The sequence below is a fragment of the Poecilia formosa genome, unplaced genomic scaffold (assembly GCF_000485575.1).
Source record: "Poecilia formosa unplaced genomic scaffold, Poecilia_formosa-5.1.2 Scaffold134, whole genome shotgun sequence".
Taxonomy (NCBI): domain Eukaryota; kingdom Metazoa; phylum Chordata; class Actinopteri; order Cyprinodontiformes; family Poeciliidae; genus Poecilia; species Poecilia formosa.
Genome location: NW_006800073.1, coordinates 780,005 through 801,080, shown reverse-complemented (window position 1 = coordinate 801,080; position 21,076 = coordinate 780,005). Strand labels below are relative to the sequence as shown.

The 21,076-nt window shown below is 41.4% G+C and overlaps 1 protein-coding gene and 1 long non-coding RNA gene across 5 annotated transcripts in view; one reads left to right on the top strand and one right to left on the bottom strand.

Moving 5' to 3' along the window:
- The window catches only part of lrrc4ba (leucine rich repeat containing 4Ba), a 70,102-nt gene extending 50,963 nt beyond the window's left edge, over positions 1-19,139 (top strand). For all 4 annotated transcript variants that reach the window (XM_016676460.1, XM_007562141.2, XM_016676459.1 and 1 more), the window contains 2 exons: positions 10,733-11,268; positions 16,297-19,139. In XM_016676460.1, the coding sequence (XP_016531946.1) occupies positions 11,017-11,268; positions 16,297-18,234 (2,190 nt within the window). In that variant the 5' untranslated portion in view covers positions 10,733-11,016 and the 3' untranslated portion in view covers positions 18,235-19,139. The remainder of the gene's footprint in view (positions 1-10,732; positions 11,269-16,296) is intronic.
- LOC103144952 (uncharacterized) lies at positions 735-13,926 on the bottom strand. The gene is made up of 2 exons (XR_001663357.1): positions 13,728-13,926; positions 735-1,363 (listed from the first exon to the last, which is right to left on the bottom strand). It is a non-coding gene; the product is annotated as an uncharacterized LOC103144952 (long non-coding RNA).
- Positions 19,140-21,076: the final 1,937 nt, after the last annotated feature.

The following is a 21,076-nucleotide window of genomic DNA, read 5'->3' as shown; positions in this document are numbered from 1 at the left end:
ACGGGTTTAAAACCGAACCAAAGTGCTGAGCAAAAACAAAAACACAACAGAATAAGTTGAAAAGAGAAAGAAAAAATAATACAAAAAAACAAGAGTAGTAATAATTAAATGCTAACAAGTAAAAATAAATCCAGAATGTGACGTCTGTCTGTTTATTTGTTTTCACTTTGAACTGCCGTGTTGCTGAAATGTGATTTACGGATAAACTTGATTGATTATTTATTGTGATAAATTTCTTATCGCAAGAATTTTATTATCACAATAAATTCCAATTAATTATGTTTAAAAACTTTTAAAACTGTCCGGATTGTTTTATTTTTTAAGGTCGTTGGCTTGAGTCGCCTTCCTTTTAGCAGTCGCCAGACAGGAAAGTGAGAGAGGGCAAAGGTCAAACCCTCCACTCTTCTTTCAATAAAAGTATCAATAAATATTAGGCAATAAATCAATTAATCGCACGTTAAGTTGAAATGAGCTCAATAATTTCCATTTGCATGATTTATTGTTTTACCACAAACTGGATGGTAAAAATCTTCAGTTTGGAGTTTTGGTCTCAACTAAAACCTGTTTTTGAAGGATAATTTTTGTTTAGAGACTTAATAATTCATTTTTCATGTTTATTTCTTTTGGACATTTAAAATGTCTTCCAGTTCCAGTGTTAGTTTATTTATCTTTGAGAATGCGTTCTTGCGTTATCATGGCATTATTACCTTTAAATTATGTGAAACAAAACAATATTTTTGTTTATCGTCCAGTAAAATTTATTATCCTGATGGAGCGAATAAATATCAATAAATTACAGATTAGTGACACAAATGACACGTCTTCATGTGACTGCAGTCCTAAAGAATCTTGTTTTAATGGGAATATTTTCCAGTATTTCTGTTTGTTCATGCTGTTGCCTAAAAACCTGAATAAATAGTTCGTGCCGTCACTTTAATTGTTCTGATCATAGATCCTCAGCACCAACCTTCAGTCCATGTCGCTCAGCCTGATTCGCAGCAGCAACTGGAGATGCTTCCTGATGCTGCTTCATGAGTCGAGGTGTTTGAAGGCAGATTTTCCTCCCGAAGCTTCAGAAGCGCGGCCGACTGGAGGGAAGTCGCAGCCGCATCAGCAAAGGTCGTGGCTCTCTTCCCACTGCACACATTGGACATGACGAGCTTTCCCCGTCCTTTTTCTCGAGGCTGCGTGAGCTGCCATCTTGGTGTGTGCCAGCTCATTACTGATGGGCCTCCATGCTGATGTGCAGACAGGAAACTGGAGAGCAGGACTTTGTTCCTGTCTGCTGGACTCGCTGCGTGTCTCTGTTTCCTCTCGTTTTGCTTCGGAAATATTTAAACTCATGTCATACTGGAGCGTCTTACTGTAAAAAACCATCCAACCATACAAGCATAAAAACTTGGGATTTTTTTAATTTCAGGATGACGGCCATGTTTCAAGATGGCCGCCATACTGAACAAACTTCTAGATGTTTCAGAGACAATGTGGCCGATTCTGAAGAGCAAATCTATCCAGTCCGATTCTCTGCGTCGGGATTTATCGTTCAGTTATGTTTAGGATTCCTAACTGCATTTTCTGACCCGTTTGAAAGAAGTTTTATTTTTCACACTGCAAAACATAAATCTTACCGAGAACTTTTAGTTTAGTTTTTAGCACAAATATCTTAGTACAGTTGAAATAAGACAAAACTAACTTAAAAATAACTTCTCAGGAAGATATGTGAGCTTGTCTTGAGGCAATAACTCCTTAATATTGGTGAAAAAGTTCAAGTGACATCGGTAAATTACTAAACTTATAACATGGGAAAAACATTTTATTATTATATCTGCCAACAGAAATAGTAATTTTTACTGAATAGTAAGAATTATTGACTTAAAACAAACTGAAAAGTTACTTTTAAGTTAGTTTTGTTTTATTTGAAGTGTACTGAGATATCTGTGCTGAAAACTAAACTAAAAGTACTTGGTAATATTTTATGTTTTGCAGTGTAAGGAAGTCCTGCCATTGTTTTTATCAGTTTCAGTTTCTTTATTACTTATTTTACATCGGCTGTTCTCCTCCTAACTGCACTGACTGAGGAAGTTAAAGTTGTTTTTAGACCAAAGCCTGTTGGTGTGTTTTAACTCTGCTAATTAGGAATTTGATACATTTATATCTGCATTAAAAGAAAAACGAAACGTTTTAAGTCAATTAGCACTAAGCCTCAGATATTGGTATCAGTGGATCTGCATTCCAAACCATTTATTATCATTAAATGTTAATAATTTTCATGTCACATCCAATGTTTTCCACTGTGGTCGTCCCATCTATACAACCTTAGAGTAATGATATGTAGTATAAGTATTTCTGAAAACTTTAAAAGGAGTTGCTAAAAAGTAAAATTTGAAATGTAAAAATATTTTCTTATTTAAGTTTTCAGCTCCAGTAACTTCAGCCTGTGAATCTGCACTAATTAGCTTTGATTGTCTGGATCAGAACGTGTTCGGAGAAGCCAAAGCTGTTGGCTTACAGAGGAAAACGGATTCGGTGCCTGTGAGTAGGAAGCTGCTGGTGAAAACTTCAGTCGTTCAGTGAGACGACGCTTCCAGGTTGGATCTGTGGGAGGATGTTACATTTTACATATATTAATGTGAAATACTTCTAATTAAAATGTCAATAGCAGAGCTCAAATTATTTATCTTTTCTCAACTTTGCCAAACCCAGAAGATACAGAAAATAATTTATAATGAAGTTTTACTGAAGGGTTTAATCTGTAATATAGCAGCTCACTGGTTGCACTTCACACCAAATCAGATTTTGTAGCATCTTAGGAGAATTTTAAACAGCTACTTTTAGGCCTGTCGCGATAAACGATAAATCAATTAATCGCACGATAAATTAAACCTATCGACCTCATTTTAATTATCGGCTTTATCGTCTCTTCCTGCCTTTTTTCTTTCTATTGATGACACTGAATGAAAAAAGGCTCAACTCCAGTCTCTCCACTGACCCTCCCTTCCCATTTCCTTAGTGTAATGTCCAGCGCACACTACATGAGTTGTCGGCCCATTTTCAAAACCTGAGACACATTAGCCGACAGAAATCCTCGGTATAACGGTTCGATCGGGTTCGTCGTGCCATGTGGTGTCCAGCCACATGGGCACAAAATAATGGCTACAAGTCCAGCTAACTAATTTTAAAATCAGGCATTAATTAATGCTTTACTAGAATCTACCTGTGATGCATGTGGCTAGAGTCAGCGTAAAGTCCTGACTGAATGAAAATCATTATAACCTATTTATGTCACGTTAACGAAGAACAGCTGAAAACTTACCCGGTTTATCAACTGCGGTAGCAATTTGGCTCCAACTCCTCTCCTTGTCATTTCTATATTCTTTGCACGAAATAAATAAACATTAATGTTGTTTCCACATATCATCTCCGATGTCTGCTGGACTTCGGGTTGCACGGTGTCAGCTGTTTGGGATTCCCCTCCGTAATTTCCCCTCAGAAAGCAGGAGGAGAATCCGGCTTTCTGATTGGCTACCTGTCACATTCAGCGTTAAGCTCCCAGTCGGGGAAAACCCCTGATTTAAATCGGAGCGGCCACGATGTACCGTAACTCACCATACACTGCAGGATGATCGGTTACGAAATCACCAGCGACAATCAGAATGGCCAACGATCTAAGATTATCATAAGGGGAAAATAGGAGCAAAAAATTGTGTAGTGTGAACTACTGCGTCAGGATGTGCCCATCTTCTCTATTTAAATCTAGTGATTACTGAAGGCCAGTACAGTATACAGACTTTATAATCTGCACTCTTTTGGTTGAATGCAGTATTTATTTCCCCTTTGGCTTTATGTTGTTTAGTTTTTATTCAAGTACATTTGTTGTTAATGGAGACTGAGAATCCATTTTATTTTTGTTTTTGGTTGTTTTGTTAATTTAGTTTATTAGTTCCAGTGTTATGTGTTCCTTTGAAAATAAAGTGCATCTATCTATGGCAGGAAATCACATGCGTTATTAGTCATTTCCATTAAATCAGTGTCAACTGGTCTTGAAACAATATTATCGTTTATCGCAATAATTTTTTAGACAATCGCTCAGCAAAATTTGTTATCGTGACAGGCCTAGCTACTTTTCTAACTTCCTGAAACCACCAGCTGTGCTGCGGTGCTTAATTTTAGTTAAGAAGCTAATATTAGTGATTACACACGATAGTGTGACTTTGCTGGCTCAAACCACAGTAACAAACAACATCAGCACATTAACATTTACAGTCATATTCGATAAATTAGAATATATTTTCAGGCTCGTTTATTATGTTAAAAACAAAAACGTGCAGAAAGTTTCATGTTAAAATGTTCATTTTAACATTTTAACATGAATATAAGAATTATAAGAAGGGCTCTTATAGTTTAAGCAAGTTTTAGTTTTCTTTGAGTTGTATACAACATGGTGCATATTATGAGTTCATTTTCTAAATCAATCGATTATGGAATCGGAATCAATAACTCCTTTGTGTTGCACCGACTGCAGCTTTTTGGCCGATCTTTAAACAGCCTGACTTGCCGATTCGGTTTTTGTTTTGTCTGTAATGTCGCTAAATATAACAAGAAAGTTGCTGAATTGGTAAAAGTGAGCGACTGATGTTAGCGACAAACGTGACCTGGTGGGCGGGGCTAAAGGTGCGTTCACGCCACATAGTCCGACGCTTCCAGCTGCAGGTGAGCGTTCAGAGGAGCCGTTGGTTTCCGTCGTCGGTCTCTTTGTACAAACTATGATGCAGTGAAGCTCCTGCAGTCATAACGGAGGCTCAGATGAACATTTTGTATTCAGTTTCTATTGAACAAACAGCGGAGGCAGCTGATAACAGCACGATGCCCGTTGGAGCTTATTTCCTTTTTTTCTTCTCCCAGTTACTTTGAACAAGGGCGGGTTAAATATTGAGAGCGTTTTGGTTTTACTGACTGAATTATCTGGTGTTTAAATTTCCCAGATAACTCAGAGGTGTTGTGGGTTTTGTGAGTTATTAGCTCTGTTTTCGTTTCCCTTGAGCCCAGTTTGACGACCTGCTAACCTGCATCGGTGCCTTCGTCTCCTGGCAGGACACCAACCACTGGCCACTACGTCACGTAGTGGAGTCTCTCTGATTGGTTGACGCTCCGCGTCGAGCGGCGAAAGTTGAGATTTTTCAACTCCAGCGACGCTCAAAACGCTTTGGATGTACAGTGATCCTTCGCTATAACGCGGTTCACCTTTCGCTGCTTCGCGGATTTTTTTGTGCAGTTTTTTTCACAGTGCATTGTGTTCTGCGTCCTGATTGGCTAAACAGCCTCCAAGCTTCTTCTCTGCCTGTGTGCCAATAACGTTACGGTATTTAAATATAAGTAATACAGATTGGCCATTCAGGAGATGAAAGCTGAAACTTTAAATGCCTGCTGGAAAAAAAACTGTCCAGAATCAGCGCAGAACCCGACCGGAAGCTTGATGAGATCCATCGCTCTGCCGTAGATACCGCTGTGAATCTGGGGGCAGCTTGGAGGAGACGCTTTAATGACGTCACATTAAGGCCCGATTGATGAACACGCACATCCGCTGACCTGAAAACAGGTTTTGTTCTTTGGTTTCAATGCAGAGTATTTAATTATGCTGTATAATAATTGTAAAAATTAAAGGTAACTACTTGTGGATTTCACTTATCGCGGGTTATTTTCGGAACACAACCACTAAGAAAAACGAGGGATCGCTGTAAACCAGACGCGCTTGACGTTTGTTGTGAACGCACCATAACAGTCAAACCTCTCACTGCAGAGAACAGCGGTCGATTTTTAGACATCTGAGGTAGAGAAGATCAGTGGATAAGATCGGCTTCACATGCAAGCATCGGCCGATCACCGATCTCCCAAAATTAGATAAATCGGTGCATCTTATAGTTCTTATCAGTTCCCTAGTTGAGGGGCTAAAAGCAGCAGCAGCTCATATTAGCAATCAGCTTACTGACGTCGGTCCTGGTAAAAACGTCTTTGAACCAAAACTTAAAAACAACCTTGACTTTTCGAGCGTGTGACTCTGCTGATTTCAGCGTCATCGCCGTGGCGTCGCTGCCGCAGTCGCCGGCTGCTTGTGGCTCTTCCTCTTGGCTTTCATTTTTTCCTTTTTGTGGAGAGTTGATGTCATTCAGACTTTGGTTTAGGCCTCTTGTGTATGATTGTGTGTATAGAGTGCTAATGAGGGGGGGGCGGGAGGAGGATGCGGAGTCGGTGGGATACAGCTGGACGGAGCGGGAGACTGTGGTGAATAGGTAACCATGGCAACTCTGCTGGCTAAGATTTAAATGTGGAGAGAGGAACAAGAGAACGAAAACGGGGGGAGCGAAGACGGAAGCTGCAGCGTGGATGTTTGTAAGAGAACGAGTCGGGGTGAGGGGTTAATGTGCATCATTGTTACAGGTTAATTTTTCATCAAACTACAAGGTCAGTGCAGCGTTTACCCCGCACAATGGACGCCACAGCACTCCAAACAGGGCAGGGGTCAGAGGTCGGCAGCGCTGGAAGGGGGAAAGGATTCGGATTTGAGCTGGAAAACGAGGAGAGGATGAGTTAGTGAGAGTTTTCAGAGAAAAGGAGTGTTTTAAATACAGTATGGCCACCAAAACAATTTACAGTAAAATAATATTTTATTTACACAAACAGCAATATGTACGAGTCAGAAAATTAAAAATAAATCAGAATACAAAATGTCAAATTCAACAAAAATTTATAAGAATGAATCAAAAATGCATACATTTGAAATACTGAATGAAAAACAAAAATTAGTTTTTTATTGAAAGAAACTGATTTGGAAAAATGTTATTTTGTTATTTTTATTACTTGTATAAATTATTGTGATTTTGCTTTTAAAATACCAAAATTTCCACTTAACTTCATATTTTGGTCCGTCTGATGATTTTTAAATATTAACTGATTGATCATTTGATCAGTTACTTGGTACTTGAATTGACTTTTTACCAAATACTTTTTTACTTCAGTCATTTCTTGGGCGCCTCCTTTCGCTGTAAGCTGATAAAACATGTTACTCTGGTAATATTTTGGCTCCTCTGCCCTCCTGAGTGAAAGTGTTTCCTGTTTTAGCGTGTCGGCCTCTGGCCTGCTGTCGGCACCAACTAGTCTCACTCTCTGCGATGGACTCGTTCCTCCCAACATCAGAGCCACCATCTTAACCTCAGCTTTCTTTTTTTGCACCTTTCCACTCAGATGATGTCTACCTGAAATAGCTCTGGCACTTAAACCTCGCTGCGCAGAGCGAGGGGGGTGAAGTGTGTCTGGAAATTAAAACATGTGAAAGAGGTGGTCCAAAAATAACACGGAGCTTCTCTTTCTCCATCAGTTTCGGCGGCGGGGGATACAGATGTTGCAGCAGTCGCGTCTCCGTGCCGACTGCTGCGCTGCAGCTTGCCGTCCCACCGCTGCTGCTGCAGAGATGCTGTCGCCTGTGTGATTTATCGCCGTGTCCTTGTGTGTGTTTTAATGTCATTGAACTTCGGCGTGCGCGTTATTGATCGGTCGACCAATCAGAGCCCACCTCCCCGTCTTCTGGAGGAAAACTCCACCTGTTTCATATTCATCCCTGTGTTGTCTTTTAGCTCCATCTCTCCGTTTTCTGTGTTGTCACCCCCTCCCTCCATCTCTGTCTGCTTTATATTCATCTCTCCATTGAGCCTCGCTCACTCTTCTCCTCTTTCTCTCCCAGATTATTAATATTAATACCTCTTCTTTCCTCTTTTTTCCCCAACTACTGATCTCTTTTCTGCTCCTTCCACTATTTATACCTCCATTCCTTTCACCCAGCCTTCCCTCCATCTGTCTCCATCTCCATTTCTTTCTTCTTGTGTCTCTCTCTCCGCAGCTGTTCAGTATTCATCTATTACTGTACTGTTGATAATTCCCTCCTCTGCCTGCAGCCATACAGTCATCTATCAGATTAATAATCCTTCTCTTCTTCACAATCTCTGCGCCCCTTCCTCGGGATGCTCAGCGTGTCGGATGGGTTTGTCCCATCATTACAACCATCATCATTAATAACCAAATGCCCTTATTTGGGGTTATTGGGGTCTAAATAACCTGCAGGGGGAGCATTCTTGACCGCTCATCTATTAGCGGTAATGTGCAGCGGGCTTTTCGGCGCCGTCCTGCGGGCCCCGGAGCCTTCAGCGCCGCGCTCACACAGGAACGCGATTAGCATTTTGGTCTGCTGCGGGGAAAATGCCACAGGATTGGGCGGGCTTATTGTTTTCAGGGTTCAGACCTTTTAATAAGTCTGAGTTTAATTGCAGTTGATAAGTGTGGCATGTTCGCGCATCAATCCATCATTGTCGTATTAATTGTTATACCTTGGTATAATTAGTGTTAACAAATGAGCGCGGGGCAGAGATGGCTGGAAGCCGCTACCTCACCCTGGTGATGTTATTAATGGCTCTCAGAGTTGGGACCAAATGTCTCGTTGCACCCTGTCAGCACCGTTATGTTTGGCTTTTTAACTGATGGTTTGTTCACAACCTCATATTTCATTATTTTTAGTAATTGAAAACAGCAGATTTTCTTTAAGTTCTTCATTTCAAGCCAATATTCCTGATTGATGCAGATGATTCTTCAGTCGGTTCATCAACGCTTGTGTTAGAGATCCTAAACGGGACCAACTGTTCAAACGTTTTGCACGTTTCTGTACTTCCACTTGGATCTCAACTGCTTAAAAAAAACACCCAGAAGTTTTTTGGCAATAAGTTCAAGTTTTTTGGTTTCTGGAAAATTAGTTGGTCCAAAAACCCCAGCGAAGCCCACCCCGTTACCTAGCAACCCCAGCAGAGTTCCACCCGTTACCTAGCAACCCCAGCAGAGTTCCACCCGTTACCTAGCAACCCCAGCAGAGTTCCATCTGTTACCTAGCAACCCCAGCAGAGTTCCACCCGTTACCTAGCAACCTCAACAGAGTTCCACCCGTTACCTAGCAACCCCAACAGAGTTCCACCTGTTACCTAGCAACCCAAACTGAGCTCCAGCTCATTTGGTCAACTGGTTTTATCACTGTGTTCGCTGTACAATGGCTGCTAGAAAAGACAAGTGTTTCGTTGTTGACTTACCATCCAGAATCCCTTGCTACATTCTAACTGGTTGTGCAGAAGGCCCCACTTTTGCTTTTAAAAGTTGTATGGTTGTATAATTGTGCATTTGTTTGAAACCATGTTCAAGTGTGAGTGTAAACTTTGATTTGGGGCGTAGCCAGCAGCAGCGTATTTGTGTTTAAAGGGACAATACACACTAAAACATTATGAACTGAGCAGACTAAAATCTGATTATCTAAGAATGATTTTGTAAAATATATGTATATAATAAACATGCTTTGTATAGAACATGCATCTATCCTAACAAGGAAGCATAATAGGTCACCTTTAAAATAGTTACAATACAAAACTTGGCATTTCAAAATATCCTTCAATTTATTTTACACATAAACAAAAAGTCAGTCCAGTTATGAATGTACCTCAACTTATCAAGAGATTGAATCTTATATTATTGAGTCATCTTCTGATGGTCTCAGACCTGTGAATATTTCATCCATGAATGCTTATAGCTGCTTGTTTTAATTGTTCAAGTATAAAATATAACTTAATTTTTTATATTCACCCAGTTCAAATCCATTAAAGGAATGGCAGGTTATGGCATGGTGAGCAATAACATGTTTCCTTATTTAAAAAGTAATTGAATTATTTGACTATTTCCATATTGTAATGTCTTTCTAGTATTAGTTAGTAGTTTAATGAAAAATCTGCAGAATGGGACATTTTTTTATCTGATGAATCAATTAATCATCAGAATAATTGATATAGTAATCAATTCCTGATAATTAATTTTAGGAATTGATATTTCAGGAATTGATTAGACTTCAAATACTTTGTCCAAATTAGTTACAGCCTTAATATGGATAAAATTTAAATTTTAAAAATACTTTGATAACATGGTAAATAGAGACAATAAAATCTATTTTTTAAAGTGCAAAGAAGTTATTTCAGAGCAAAATTAAGCAAAAATCTTTTTCAGAGTAGAGAAACTACAACAATTTAAGAGGTAATCATATATAATAAGTTCAAAAATCAGTGAATAAATAAAAATTTGCCAACAGGTGAATCTGTGACCACTGAGCCATAAACATACGAGATCAACTGCAGCTGTTATTTCTGATCAGTTTCATATAATCTGACTTTAATTTAGCCTGATGGTTGTATTTTTTATATTTCTTTCTGGAAAAACCAACCATTTTTCTGCAGAGACTCCACGAGTTATTTTCTCCTTCTTTAATAGTTTCGGGTTGAATTAATGATGCTCATCCATGTCGGGATGGATTCTCTTTAATGTTCACTTCAGTCAGAAAAACCACATGTTTCCTATTTACTCTGCATGTTTTGTTGTCTAGACCTTTTAACAATTAGATGCACCAGAATCCTCTTGCTGCGCGATGGGATTTGATTACTGGCAGAATATCTGTTCAGGGATTATGTGGGATTTGATGTGAGCAGCGCCACAGAACTTCTAATACTTCTGACAGATTTTTCTTGACAATCCCTCCCCTGATAAGCTATACTGTAGATGTCTTGGTATTGTTTGTTTTGTTCGATGTGTGCTGGTGAAGACACAAAGTGCAGTTTGTCTCTAATATCTGCTTCTCTCTTTCTCTTTGTTTTTCTCATCGCAGTAACTCCTGGGCTCTTCTCACTTCACAAAACGCCTCACTCAAATCTCCTGACAGCCCAAGGAGGAAAAAAGAGCAGCATCTGTTTATCTGCATACTTCTATGTTCAAGAAACAGGAGGAGGAAACAGAGACTGACAGAGGACAAATGAGATCTCGGAGGATGTGGAATTAGAGGGAACAAATTGATACTGGAGGACCGAAGGGAAAGTGAACCACAAATCCACCGACGTGGAGCCACCTCACCTGTATCTCCGGATTAAAGAGCGGGGTCATGTCCCAGTTGCCATGCGCATTGCCACGCTGACCTGCCTTCCCGGCCCTTCCCCCTTCCTCTTTCTATTGGTCCATCTGCTCCTGCGGCTCCTTCTCATCCTCCACGGGCCGCAGTTAGCGGGAGCCGCCTCCACCTGCCCTTCCCTCTGCACGTGCTCCAACCAGGCCAGCCGGGTCATCTGCACCAGGCAGAACCTGGAGCAGGTGCCCGAAAGCATATCAGTCAACACGCGATACCTCAACCTGCAGGAGAACTCGATACAGGTAAACACCGCCGAAACCAGGTCGCCTTTGAGCGAACGTATGGAGACAACGAATGTTGCCTTTTGATTTGACTGATGGTTTTCACACAGCGACCAAATATTTCAGCTAAAGTTCATATTTGTCCCTCAGATTTATGTAAACAGCAGTAGAGGCTCCTCCCTTTCCATGAAAAAGGCGGGAATCACCATAGCAACCAAATACATGTTTGTTTTTCCTTCCATCCATTTTCTTCACCCTTGTCCCTTATTGGGGTCGGGAGGGCTGCTGGTGCCTCTCCAGCTTCGTTCCGGGCGAGAGGCGGGGGTCACCCTGGACTAAATAATAAACTTTTTCAATATGTGTCACAAACAGTGCAGTTATTTATGTAAACAATGGCACTAGAGGCTCCTCCCCTTCCATGAAAAAGGCAGGAATCGCCATAGCAACCAACTACCCATTTGTTTGTTACAAATTTTTACACAAAAATTTGGTTCAGTTGGGGACAAATATTGCAACATGTGTTACATTTTCAGCTGCTGCGGTTCTCTTTCACACTGTTATGTGTCAGACCTGTTCCCGTCCTCGCCTGTGGTGGCGCTAAAGAACCACTGACCAAAACGACACAAAAAGAAGACAGAGCGTAACTTCCATCGTCACAAAATGTAAACAAAACTGGAGCAGTGTCAGACTTTAGCGGTTGTAGCACTAGCGGAACAAGTCAGCGTCGGGCCGGGGGACGGGGCCAATCACCGGGCCCCTAACCAATCACCGGGCCCCTAAGGAATCACCGGGCCCTTTACGTGGAGTGAAACTGAAACTGTTGAGCAGGAGGGGGAGGGGGGGTGTATTTAACATTAAATACACCCTTCTCAACAGGTGAGGGCGCACTTTCTATGTCTATAATCACATATTTCAATGACTTGAAACCATTCCTCCCTCCCTGGCACCTCCAGGCCCAGGCCCCCATCTGGCCCGGTTTGGAGGGCAGCAGCCCCCCCTAGCCCCCCATATAGCTCCGCGCCTGGGTTGTAGGATTTCTCTCCTATCTTTTTTAAGTAATTTCTCCTGCTGGCACTAACCTACCATGTTTGTTTTGGTTGTATTTACCCAGAATGCCCTGCAGTATTGTTCTCTTCCTGCTTTTGGAGCGGTATCCGGTCCACTTGGCATGAAGCATTTGATTTATGCCAGAGTTCACTTCAAACAAACCAAGACTGAGGTTTGTTTGAATCAGGACTATAATCAGGACTATAAACCTGATTATGCATTCACACCTCCACAAATGAACCGGACCTTCAAAGCAAAGAAAATAAAGTTTTATTAAGGAGGACTGAACATAGCTGGTGTGAACACACCCTACATTTTCAACAAATACAGTACTGAGGAGTACATCCTCACCAGGCAACATCGATCTGCAGTTTGTGAACAAGTTCCTTCTATTTAACAAGAAACAACGTAAATCTTTGTCATCGTCCTGTTTACTTCCTAACCTTAAAGTATTTGTGCTTTGACTGTGAAAGGTTCTTGCACGCTTATATTTTTTTTTAAAAAGACATTGGAGAAAGAGGTTAAAATGATAGAAAAGGACACAGGCGTCTGCTGAACTGAGGGAATATTTTATGAAACCAAAGCCAGACTCCCTTCCACAACACGAAGCAGCTTTTGTATGCATTACCAATTTATCTGGAGCGCCAGGATGGTGTGTGTGGCTGCAGGACTGCAAGGCTGGATTGTTTAACCTCAGACATATATATATATATATATATACACCTGCACAGAGCATACATTCAGTTTCTTCATATGTGAGGAAACTGAATTTCCGCTCAGTTGATTCCTCTGCAGTTTTCTTGTTGTTGTAATTGGATTCATCCTCATGTTGCTGACAGAGTTTTGTTCTTTTGTGGTTTTTAGATTAGTTTCCGTTACATTTTATCTCCTCTAATGAAAACCCACGAATATCCTGGAGATTGTTAAATTTTTCCACAGCATCACTGGTAATGTTGGAGAAAACGTCTTATTAAACATTATGTGATGTTAACGGAGCATAAATGGGACATCACGCCACTCGATTTAGACACTGAGGTTTAGAGGGAAGCTGTTAACAAGCAGGCGAGAAATAAAGAAATAATAATAACTGTATTTATTGCATCTTGTTTTCAGCCCAGAAAATTTGATTCGGTTTGCCGTATCCTGCAGCTCCACTTGAAATAATTAAAAATCTAAAAATGTTTTAACACCTGAAGGCATCCTAGATTCAGTGGCTTATTTTTTCCTCCACTGAGTACCCTGAGAGTAAAGCCTTGACAGCTTCCACCCCCTCTTAACATCCTCACCCTCCTTCCTCTCGCCTCCTCCTCTCGCTGCCTATCACCCTCCCTTCTTCTGCTCCACATACTGAAAAAGCGGCGCTCCGACTCAGGACACACGCATAATAAACCGGAGAAGATTTCAGGCTCTTCCTTTCAGCTCCTCTAACTTACTCTGTGTCTGACTTCTCTCCAGCCGGATCTGCACAAACCCTCGTCATTGTGTTTCCAGGAAGCATTTCATTTGTGCCGCGATATTGTGAAACGTTCTCCAGACTTAGAGGAGCGCCGTTTGGAGCTGAAGGCCTAATTCTGCCTCCTTTGTGGATGTAAATAGGTCTGGTTGTTTCTGACGTGGTCAGGCGTTCCTGGTCTGTTAACATTGGCTGTTACACTGTAAAAACACAAAGGCTCTCCAAGTCATTTTGGTCTAGTTTCTACAGCAAATATCTTGAAATAATTATTTCCCTACAATCATGGGGAAATTGTCTTGTTATAAGTTAAATAATCTGCCAGTGGAACTAGAACTTTTTCATGAATATTAAAGAGTTATTGGCTTAAAACGAACTCGTATATCTTACTGAAAAGTTACTCGTATGTTATTTTTGTCTTATTTAAAGTGTGCTGAGGTATTTGCACTGGAAACTAGACCAACATTTTGTGTTCTTGCAGAGTGGGAAAGCCTGCCGCAATAATCAATTAATCATTCATGGTTTCAGTTGTTTGTGGTGTTTCACTGCAAAAGCACAAAATCTTTCCAAGTGTTTTTTACCAAGTGAATAATTTCTTACTTTTAATGAAAAAGGTACTTTTTCATTTAACCGGATAATAATCTGCCAATGAAACTTTTTCATCAATATTAAGGAATTATTTTTTTAAAAATGCTCCTAAATCTGAAAAGTTACTTTTAAGCTCATTTTGTCTTATTTCAACTGTTTTAACTTATTTACTTTACAAACTAGACCAAAGTTACTTGGTGAGATTTTGTTTTTGCAGCTTTACTTTCTTTTTCATTTATCATTTTTGCTTGTTGTGTTTTATTCTGGATTTCTAAAATGTTTTCCAGTTCCAACTTTAACGTGTTTTGTGAAAAATTAAAAGTAAAACTTTGTGTTTTTGCAGTCTGCTGAGACTGCTGATTCCTTCTCGCCTTCAGTTTTCTATTTGTACGGTAATAAGCAGCTCAAAGTTAGTTTTATTTTCTCTGCAGCCAGCAGAAGTTTGGACACACCTACTCAGTCTGAATTAATGGCCACAATTAACCCGAGTGTGGGCGACGGGGAGGAAGGCCGACACGGTCACTGTCACTCCGCCTCGGCCGACACGCTGCTGATTTGCTGCGTCAAAGTGCCGTTTTTATGTGAGAAAAGCAAACTATAAAACTTCATTTGTTTGCAATCTTTAAAACGACACGAAGGGCTCTTTGTAGCGGAAATGTATTGATTTGGATTTTACTGCCTCACTATTTATCAGCATTAAGGAGGTTAATAAAAAAAACTCTCAAGTACAAGTAAGGTACTCCTAATTTGACCGAAACTAACTAAACGTTATTCAAGAAGTTGAAATTCTTGAGAAAAAATAGAAAAAACAAGGAAATCTGGTGTTATTTATGTAAAAAGGTGGTGAGAATATTACCTTTAAATTCATGAATCACAATCAAAACTTCAGGTTTCATCAGTGAAGCAGTTTTGCATATTCTGCTTAAGTATGCTCATGTCGATTCCTCCTCGGGCGAAGGCTTGTGAAGTTCATCCATGATGACGTTGTTGCTGTGCGAGCGCTGAGCAATGCCTGACCTTTTGCACATGCACTACACAAAGGTCAAGTTTGTGTGTGGTGGCGGCCGCCTGACGAATGCGTCGCCTGGCTGGGCACGGCTTCACAGCGCGAGTCGCGGTGAGCCGCTCAGCGGGGGTCCAGTTACAGTCCACAGGCGCTCAGGAAATTAACGCAAAAACAGAAAACATTGTGCAAAAAAATTAAACAGAAGTATAAATGTCTAAATGAGGTAAAATATCAAGAATTAAACTGAACTTCTGTCACAAATAGTGAGATAAATTTCATATTTGTTAGCTAAAACTCGTCCTGCTGGAATAGTTTTTAACTAAAATGCATAGGAGGGAAAAAGTAAAGCAAAATTTGGGATAAACAAATAAATTTAGTTAAAGTTTTGCCCTTAAAGGCAATTTTAAATATAAAAAATGTACCATGTTTGAGCGTTCAGCTGATCAGTACACTGTATCTATATTTCACTTTAACCAACTCTGTTGAGTTGAAACTTTAGATCAACAAAAATTATTTATTTTTCAGAATATGTCAGATATTTATTTATTAATTAAGTTTACATACATTTCCTCGTTTCCTCATTATTTGCAGTTTTGTTTTGTGACCAGGCAAAAAACTTTTAGCAAATCAAGCTAATGAGATGTTTTTGCCACCATGACTTTTTCTGTAAAACTGCTGTTCTATGTAAAAAAATAATTTAAAATCATTCACTTGCCTTTTGCTTCATGTAATAGTAAGAATGTATTATGCAACCTTATTTGCTGACAAAAACTGATGAGTTTTATCTGTTTTAATTTTTTTTTCTTTCACTGAAAGGAAATGTTTGAGTCCCCAGAAATTTCAGCTTTGTTAGACATTTATCCATCTGTTGAAGGGTCTTAAACTTATTTTAATAACTATTTTTGTAAATTACATGTCGTCATATTTTCAGTAATTCTCATTTCTTCTGTCCCTCCAGGTCATCAAATCCGACACCTTCAAGCAGCTGAGGCACCTTGAAATCCTCCAGCTATCCAAGAATCAGATACGCCAGATTGAAATCGGGGCATTCAATGGCCTCCCTAACCTCAACACGCTGGAGCTCTTTGACAACCGCCTCACGTTGGTGCCAACACAGGCCTTTGATTACCTCAGCAAGCTGCGGGAGCTGTGGCTGCGCAACAACCCCATTGAGACCCTCCCGAGCTATGCCTTCAACCGAGTGCCCTCCCTGCGTCGCTTGGACCTGGGGGAGCTCAAAAAGTTGGAATACATCTCGGATGCAGCCTTCGTGGGCCTCGTCAATCTACGGTACCTGAATCTGGGCATGTGTGGGCTCAAAGACATTCCTAAGCTGACGCCTCTTGTGCGTTTGGAAGAGCTGGAGTTGTCGGGGAACCGTCTGGATATTATTCGCCCGGGATCCTTCCAGGGTCTGGTGTCTCTTCGGAAGCTGTGGCTTATGCACTCGCAGGTTTCCGCCATTGAGCGCAATGCCTTCGACGACCTGAAAAACCTGGAGGAGCTTAATCTGTCCCATAACTCACTGCGCTCCCTGCCTCATGATCTTTTCACACCCCTTCACCAGCTGGAGAGGGTGCACCTCAATCATAATCCCTGGGCCTGCAACTGTGATGTACTTTGGCTTAGTTGGTGGTTGAAGGAGACGGTGCCCAGCAACACCACCTGCTGTGCCCGATGCCATGCTCCTCCACTACTCAAGGGCAAGTACATTGGGGAACTTGACCAGAGCCACTTCACCTGCTTTGCTCCTGTCATTGTAGAGCCCCCTACCGACCTCAATGTCACCGAAGGGATGGCTGCTGAGCTGAAGTGTCGCACAAGTACCTCCACAACGTCAGTTAACTGGATTACGCCTAACGGCACACTGATGACCCATGGGTCTTATCGGGTGCGGATATCCGTTCTTCACGACGGCACACTGAACTTCACAAACGTCACCCTGAGGGATACGGGCCAGTACACCTGCATGGTCACCAACGCTGCTGGAAACACCACAGCTACCGCCGTTCTCAACGTGTCTGCTGCTGATGCCAGTGTCAACTACACCTATTTCACCACCGTTACTGTGGAAACAGATAACGGAGGAGCTAATGATTATGCACAGGTTTCCATTGACGAGGCCAGCATTCCCATTCCTTCGGACCTGTTGCCAGAAGTGGTTCCTACCACCGCCTCCTCTCTGGCTGGCGGCTGGTCGTCCTCCTCTCCCCGGACAACTCAACCCACGTTCACTGTGCCGTTCACGGAGCCGGGATTCTCTGGCCTGGACGATGTGATGAAGACCACCAAGATCATCATTGGCTGCTTTGTAGCCATCACCTTCATGGCAGCAGTGATGCTGGTGGTGTTCTACAAGCTGAGGAAGCAGCATCAGCTGCACAAACACCACGGCCCTGCTCGCGCCATTGAGATCATCAACGTGGAGGACGAGCTGGGACCCGGGGCAAGTGGCCGGGGCAGCGGTATCTCCGGAGGATCCACTGTGACACAGAGCGCGGGCGGTGGAATAGGCGGGAGCCAGAGCCTTCGGTTGCACCACCCGGAGATTGTGAACCTACCCAACCTGGCACGGTCGGATCACCTCAACCACTACTACAAAACACATCACTTCAACAGCAACATGATGGGCCTGGGAATGGGCACAGGGTCAGGAGTGGGCCTCAACAACAACAACAACCCCTCGCCGTGCTCTCAGTCGCAGAGCATATCCTGCTCCCAGGTCCCATCCAGCACCGGTGGGGGGACGTCCACTTGTGGCACCCTGCCCTCCACCGTAGCCCTGCCTCAGCTGGGTCTACACAGCTCTCTGAAAGGCCTGATGGGAAAAGGCCAGAATGAGCCGCTGCTTTTTAAGAGTGGCTCAAAGGAAAATGTGCAAGAGACTCAAATCTAAAAAGGTTTGAGGTAAGACAGAGTAGATGTTAAAGAGAGACCATTTGAGAGTGATTGTAGCCCAATGTCCTTAGGGACAATCTTTAGAAAGGCTCTACATAACCTTTATTTTGTGGTGGCCCTTTGTTAACAGATAGTAAGACAAAAGGAGACAGTAGACCAGTCCCTTAAACAGCATTTGCACAGTCCCAAATGTCAGAATTACTCATTGTGTGCAGCGTGATACGGTCTTTGCCAAAGCTCGAGATCAAGCCTTTTCTCTCAGCGGACAGATGTGAACAATGCACGCGTGCGGCGAGCCCTTCAAGGATGTATACAGATTGCTTCGTACATTTCCAGATGCATTCAGTGTATATATTTGGAGGGAGACGTGATAATGGCCATTGAACACGTTGTCAGATTAGTGTTTGGCAAAGCCAGGGAACAAACAATGATTTGTGCGAGCGGGCGGTCCCAGGTTTTCAGAAGAGGCGACATGAGAGCAGAGCAGCAAGGCCGCTTGGAATATCGGAGGAACAAGAAGTGGTTTTGCTCTTCGCTTTATCACGGCTTTTCAATTTTACACCTTACTGGTTACTGTCTTCTTTGGGAGAGGGGAAATATCACGAAGGAATGAAGGACAAGATTAAGGAGATATGAAAAAAAAAACTGAAGATACATATTATATATACCGTAAATATATTTTCATTCAAATAAATAAATAAATTATGAAAAATCTTTATCAAGCAAATGAGTGACCACTACGACGACTGAAGAATATATATATTTAAAAAAAAAAAGTTTTAAAAACATGCCCTGTCGTTTTAGTAGACCAACCCCTGGTTACTACTTTTCCGAACTGCTCTTCCTCTGGATAAACATGAAACAGCGGAGTTACAACGCAAACCTGGCAAAAACAAAAAAAAACAGAAATTATTTTGGTGTTGACTTTTTTTCGTAGCCGTTTTCCCTCCTGCCTACAGAAACAGGGTCTTTGAGAACGGAAATGTTCTGCTGTCTGCTGCAAAACCACAAACGCATCGAATATGGTGGCACTAATGATAATCCTGACGGTAATAATGATAACAAATTTAGCTTTATTTGTCATCAATGCATTTAAAATGATGAAACATTGGAATAATTTGACATGCTAATGACATTAATGTTACTGTGCTATCATTATTGCTCACGTGAGTATTATTGTTACTGCACAGATGGCCGAGAAAAGACGTTTTTCATTCGTACATGACGCTGATCTCATTGGGCAGATTTAAGCGAACTCATCAGCAGGAATTGACCCGGCTCGTAAAATGGCTTCCTCGACCCCGGTTGACCCCGGTTGACCCCGTCCGATGGGACCCTCATGCTGTCTGACATTACGGACGAAGACTGCACCTTTTTGCAGAGTGGATTTGATGGCAGCAGGGGGCGAAAATGGACGGACATTTTTTTAAAAAGGTAAGAGACGCTGGTCTGCTGGAGGCTGAGATGCATTTAGTGCAGAATTCAATGGAGGGTGAATTTTTTTCTAAAGAAAAAGGACAACTAAATGAAAAAAAATATAGAATCTTATAGATCTCTTTTAAAAAAAAATGAAACAGAATTATTATCAGTGTTTTTCATTTTTGGTTTTTATCTAGTTTGATTTTATTTTTTAAATCACGTGTTATCTTTATTGTAATATTGTTATTATTATTATTAGCTGAATACGCTGAAAGATGTTCTGTTAGCAGAGGTCACTTTGAAAAATTAAAAAAACTTGGCACATAAAAAAAAGGCAGTTGAAGTTTGTGAAAATTCGGTGGCTGTTTCCTTTAGTTATTTTTTATTTTTCGTCACCCTCTGATCAGCTCTAATCGTTGTATCACTGTTTGTATCCCTGTAGCGAATGTGGTTATTTTTTTATTTAGTTTTTTTCTGTTTACATTTAGTTTCTGCACAGAGGGACAGGAAAAAAAAAAGGCTCGCCGTGTACATTTGTGAATGTCATCGCTGACCGTAGTGCTCAGAGCGTGACTCTGCTATGTCAACGCCTCGTTGCCGTGACAACGCACTAATGCGCCAACCGGCGTCTGCCCCCCGTTCACCCACTTGTTTGTCGGATCCTCTGAAAGGCGCTGCGTCTCGCAGAGCCGGCCCGTGTTCCTACAGCGGCAGCAAATCAACCTCAGCATTAGAGCCATGTCCTCATGCTAAACACCCTCCGCTCTTCCTCTTCCTCCCTCTCTTCCTCCTCATCCTGCCATCAGGTTTCCCTGGCAACTGTTGCTGCTGCGACAGCCCCTTATCACAGCGTCTTGATTTGGGTTTTGAATGCTAAGCAGATGAGAGCAGACAGTTCAGAACTTCATGTTTTTTAAACCATTCCCATTTCACACCAATATATTTTAGCAAGCCGCTAACTCTCGTACATTTACTTGAAGATGTAGCCACAATACTGCATTAGCTGCCTTAAAGTCACACCCAGGTGGAAAAACTGAATGGACTAAAATCTGAAGACAAGTTCAGTTCAGACAAAGAAATCTTGCGAATATCATCTTCTAAATCTTTACTTTTTGTCACTTGAGCATCACATTTATTTTCATAAATGCTTAAGGTTACAGTGGTACAAAGCTAGCTGGGCTAACCCTAAAGCACAAGTCATAAATATTAGTTCTGCTAAAGAGCCGTACCAACATGGTATTTAGCAGAAGCTAATGCTAAAGCACTAATCATAAATATTAGTTTAGCTAATGCTATAGCACAATACCAATATGGTAAGTAGCAGTAGCTAATCCTATGACATTAATCATAAGCATTGGTTTCACTAGCTTAAGCACTATATTAACTTTAGAACAAGCTAATGCTAAAGCACTGCTAAACAT